Below are 3,328 nucleotides of genomic sequence, written 5' to 3' on the forward strand. Positions count from 1 at the left end.
GAGAATCTGCAGAGGTGGACCATGCAGGGAATTCAAGATATGAACGAAGCATATACAAACAAATAAATTACACTGAATCATTTAAAAGAATGAAGCCACCTGCACCTCACAAACCTTATGAGGTGTAAGAAATTAGGGTTGATAGCCATGCATGGCTGAAGAGTGTCACTCACCTTCATTGACGTGTCCCTCCCTTCACCCTTCTCTCTTCCCTATAAATCACCACTTCTCAGGTTCCCCATTACACCAGCTCAAGGTTATTCATTCATTCATTCACAATGGCAAAGCCTTTTCTACTCTCACTTTCACTATGCTTTCTATTCTTCACCAGTTCCTGCTTCGCTCTGTTCCACAAGCTCAACGAGTGCCAGCTCGACAAAATCAATGCATTGGAACCTGATAACCGTGTCGAATCCGAAGGTGGTTCCATCGAAACATGGAGTTCCAAGCACCGTGAGCTACAATGCGCTGGTGTCGTTGTTGTAAAACGCACTCTCAACCCTAGAGGCCTTCACTTGCCATCATACACACCTGCTCCACAATTAGTTTTGATCGCCGAAGGTTCTTTAATTCATTCTTTTCATTAATATATATAAATTTATGTAAGATATATATATATATATATATATAAAACATTATATTATTCGAATGTTCCCTTTCGTACGTACATGCATATTAATTAATTAATGTGATTAATGTAACAGGGGAAGGAGCAATTGGAATTACAATACCAGGTTGTAGTGAGACATATGAAGAGGCACATTCACAATCTGGACAAGGACGAAGGAAAATACAACTGGACAGACACCAGAAGATTCGTCACTTCAAACAAGGTGACATCATCGCAATTCCACCTGGCATTCCTTACTGGTCTTATAACTACGGTGATCGACGTGTTGTTGCCATTGCTCTTATTGACACCAACAACTTCGCTAACCAGCTTGACGCTATCCCTAGAGTAAGTATTCAACTAATTTTAATATATATATTTCTCATCTTCTAAATAATTTTATTTCCTATATGTTCATGTGAGATTATCTTCTAGCATTAATCTCATATATATAGTAAAGTTTATTTGTTTTGATTGTTTTCTAATTATTTTATTTTATTTCCCAGGTGTTTTATCTTGCTGGGAATCCGGATACACAGCTTCCAGGGACACAAGGTAAACAACAAGGGAAGGAGCAGGAAGAGGAGGATGAAGGTGGAAACGTGCTTAGCGGATTCCCCAAACGCTTTTTAGCACAAGCGTTGAGTGTGGAAGAGGAGATAGCAGATAAACTTCAATCTCCAGATGAAGAAAAGAAGCAAATTGTTAAAGTGAGGGAAGGTCTTAGCGTTGTAAGCCCTACCTGGAAAGAAGGCCAGGAGGAAGAAGAGGAAGAAGAGGAGGGGGAGGAGGATGAACCACGCTCCAGAAAGCATCGACGTCCAAGAGGTGGACAAGAGGAGGAAGAGGTGGAGGAGGAGGAGCGAGAAACTGTAACTAGAGAGCACAGGCAGCGGCGGCGGCCAAGAAAGGAGGAGGAGGAAGAGGAAGAGGAACAACAAGAACAAGGAGGCAGGGGAAAAGGAAAGGGAAATTCAAATGGGTTGGAAGAAAGTATATGCACATTGAAGCTTGTGGAGAACATTGCAAGGCCTTCACGGGCAGATCTCTACAACCCAAGGGCTGGTCGCATCAGCACCCTCGATAGCCTCACCCTCCCAGTCCTCCGCTTTCTCCGACTCAGTGCACAATATGTTGTCCTCTACAAGGTACGTAATCTTCATTCATTTCTTTCCTCACTTCTTTTAAGTGGTAATTAATGGTTTCCAATTGGAATACATCAATAGAAATTGAACACATAATCTAAATACAAACTAAATACAAACTACCCAGATCTCTTACCCAAATCTCTTATCACTAGATTAGTGGCTTTATTTTCAATTATTATTATTTTAACATGAAGGATTAAGATGTCTATATATATATATGTACATGCAGAATGGCATATATGCTCCACATTGGAACATCAATGCGAACGGCGTGATGTACGTGACAAGAGGGAGTGGAAAGGTTAGGGTGGTGAACTGCCTAGGAAACTCGGTCTTCAACGGTGTCCTGAAGAGGGGACAGTTGCTAGTGGTGCCACAGAACTTCTTGGTGTCCCAACAAGCAGAAGAAGAAGGATTTGAGTACGTTGTTTTCAAAACAAACGACAGAGCGACCAGCAGCCACGTGAAGCAGGTGTTTAGGAGCATCCCTGCGGAGGTTCTTGCCAATGCTTTCGGACTTGAACAATCTCAGGTGAGTCAGCTCAAGTTCAACGGAAACCGAGGCCCTTTGGTCCATCCTGGTTCTCAGCCTCGATCAATCCCAAGATCGCTTCCTTACTAAAGTGGCATCAACTACACAATATGCTACCTTCAAATAATGAAATAAATTTCGGATGTTTAACTACTTCCGGGACCTTAATATATAATAAAATATATATGTGGCCTTATGTATGTAAGTGGTGATGAGTTTCCAATATAATGTACTTGTGGCTAGTTTTGTACGATGTTGTACTTTCGAATCTCCTTAATAAAATGCGACTTTTGAAGTTTTGTCTTTATTTCAATTTGTTCTTTTTTATATGTGGGTTGATTTTTTTGGCAACATTAAATATGGGTATTCGTTCTTTATAATTGTAATATCCTCTTTCTTGCAACATTAAAAATGTGTATGTTCTGTGTATATCTTAAAAAAAGAAAGTATGATCCGGTAACTTAAGTTGTTACCATTGTCCTCCGTATAAGATAGTATTATGAAGCTAACTTAGATTGCTAACGTTACTCCCGTAGACGGTGAATATGCCGTGTATAGTAGACAGTTATGTACGTATATGAAGCTAGCAGTTGATCCATAGACAAAAATAATTAAACAATGTAAAAAAAGATAATACTGTTCCCGACTCATTTAGACTGGTAGCATCTGTAGTAATCCAAAGGAGCAAGAGCCTTTCGAGAAATTCATTTTTAAGGGTCCAACTATTGAGAGTCCAAAAACTCCATAAACATAAATTCATTCAGCTGTGATCAATGTTTACCTTAGGACTCTTAAACTCAGAAAAAGAGAGTGACTTGAAGCTTTCAACACAGCTCTAAGGTTCTGACTTTGCAAGGACACGAAAATACCCTACAAGTTTGGACCTTTTCTTATCACAATGGCTTCTTGAAGCCTCCAATGACAAGTTAGTGGCTTCCTCAATGAGAACCACCAACTCAGCCCACAAAACCACCACTCACAAAAACTACACTCAGCACACAGCAGTCTCTCTCCCACACAAGGATAACTCACACCTAG

The 3,328-nt window shown here is 40.3% G+C and overlaps 1 protein-coding gene across 1 annotated transcript; it reads left to right on the forward strand.

Annotated features, from left to right (window-relative positions):
* Positions 1–278: 278 nt before the first annotated feature.
* Positions 279–2,380, forward strand: LOC133304384 (glycinin G4-like). Its single transcript, XM_061504418.1, has 4 exons — positions 279–561; positions 705–958; positions 1,117–1,758; positions 1,988–2,380. The coding sequence occupies exons 1-4, from the start codon at positions 279–281 to the stop codon at positions 2,378–2,380; spliced, it is 1,572 nt and encodes a 523-aa protein (XP_061360402.1).
* The last annotated feature ends 948 nt before the right edge of the window (positions 2,381–3,328 follow it).

The sequence above is a fragment of the Gastrolobium bilobum genome, unplaced genomic scaffold (genome assembly GCF_033153095.1).
Source record: "Gastrolobium bilobum isolate Gb01-03AN ecotype WA unplaced genomic scaffold, APGP_CSIRO_Gbil_v1 utg75877, whole genome shotgun sequence".
In the NCBI taxonomy this organism is placed as follows: domain Eukaryota; kingdom Viridiplantae; phylum Streptophyta; class Magnoliopsida; order Fabales; family Fabaceae; genus Gastrolobium; species Gastrolobium bilobum.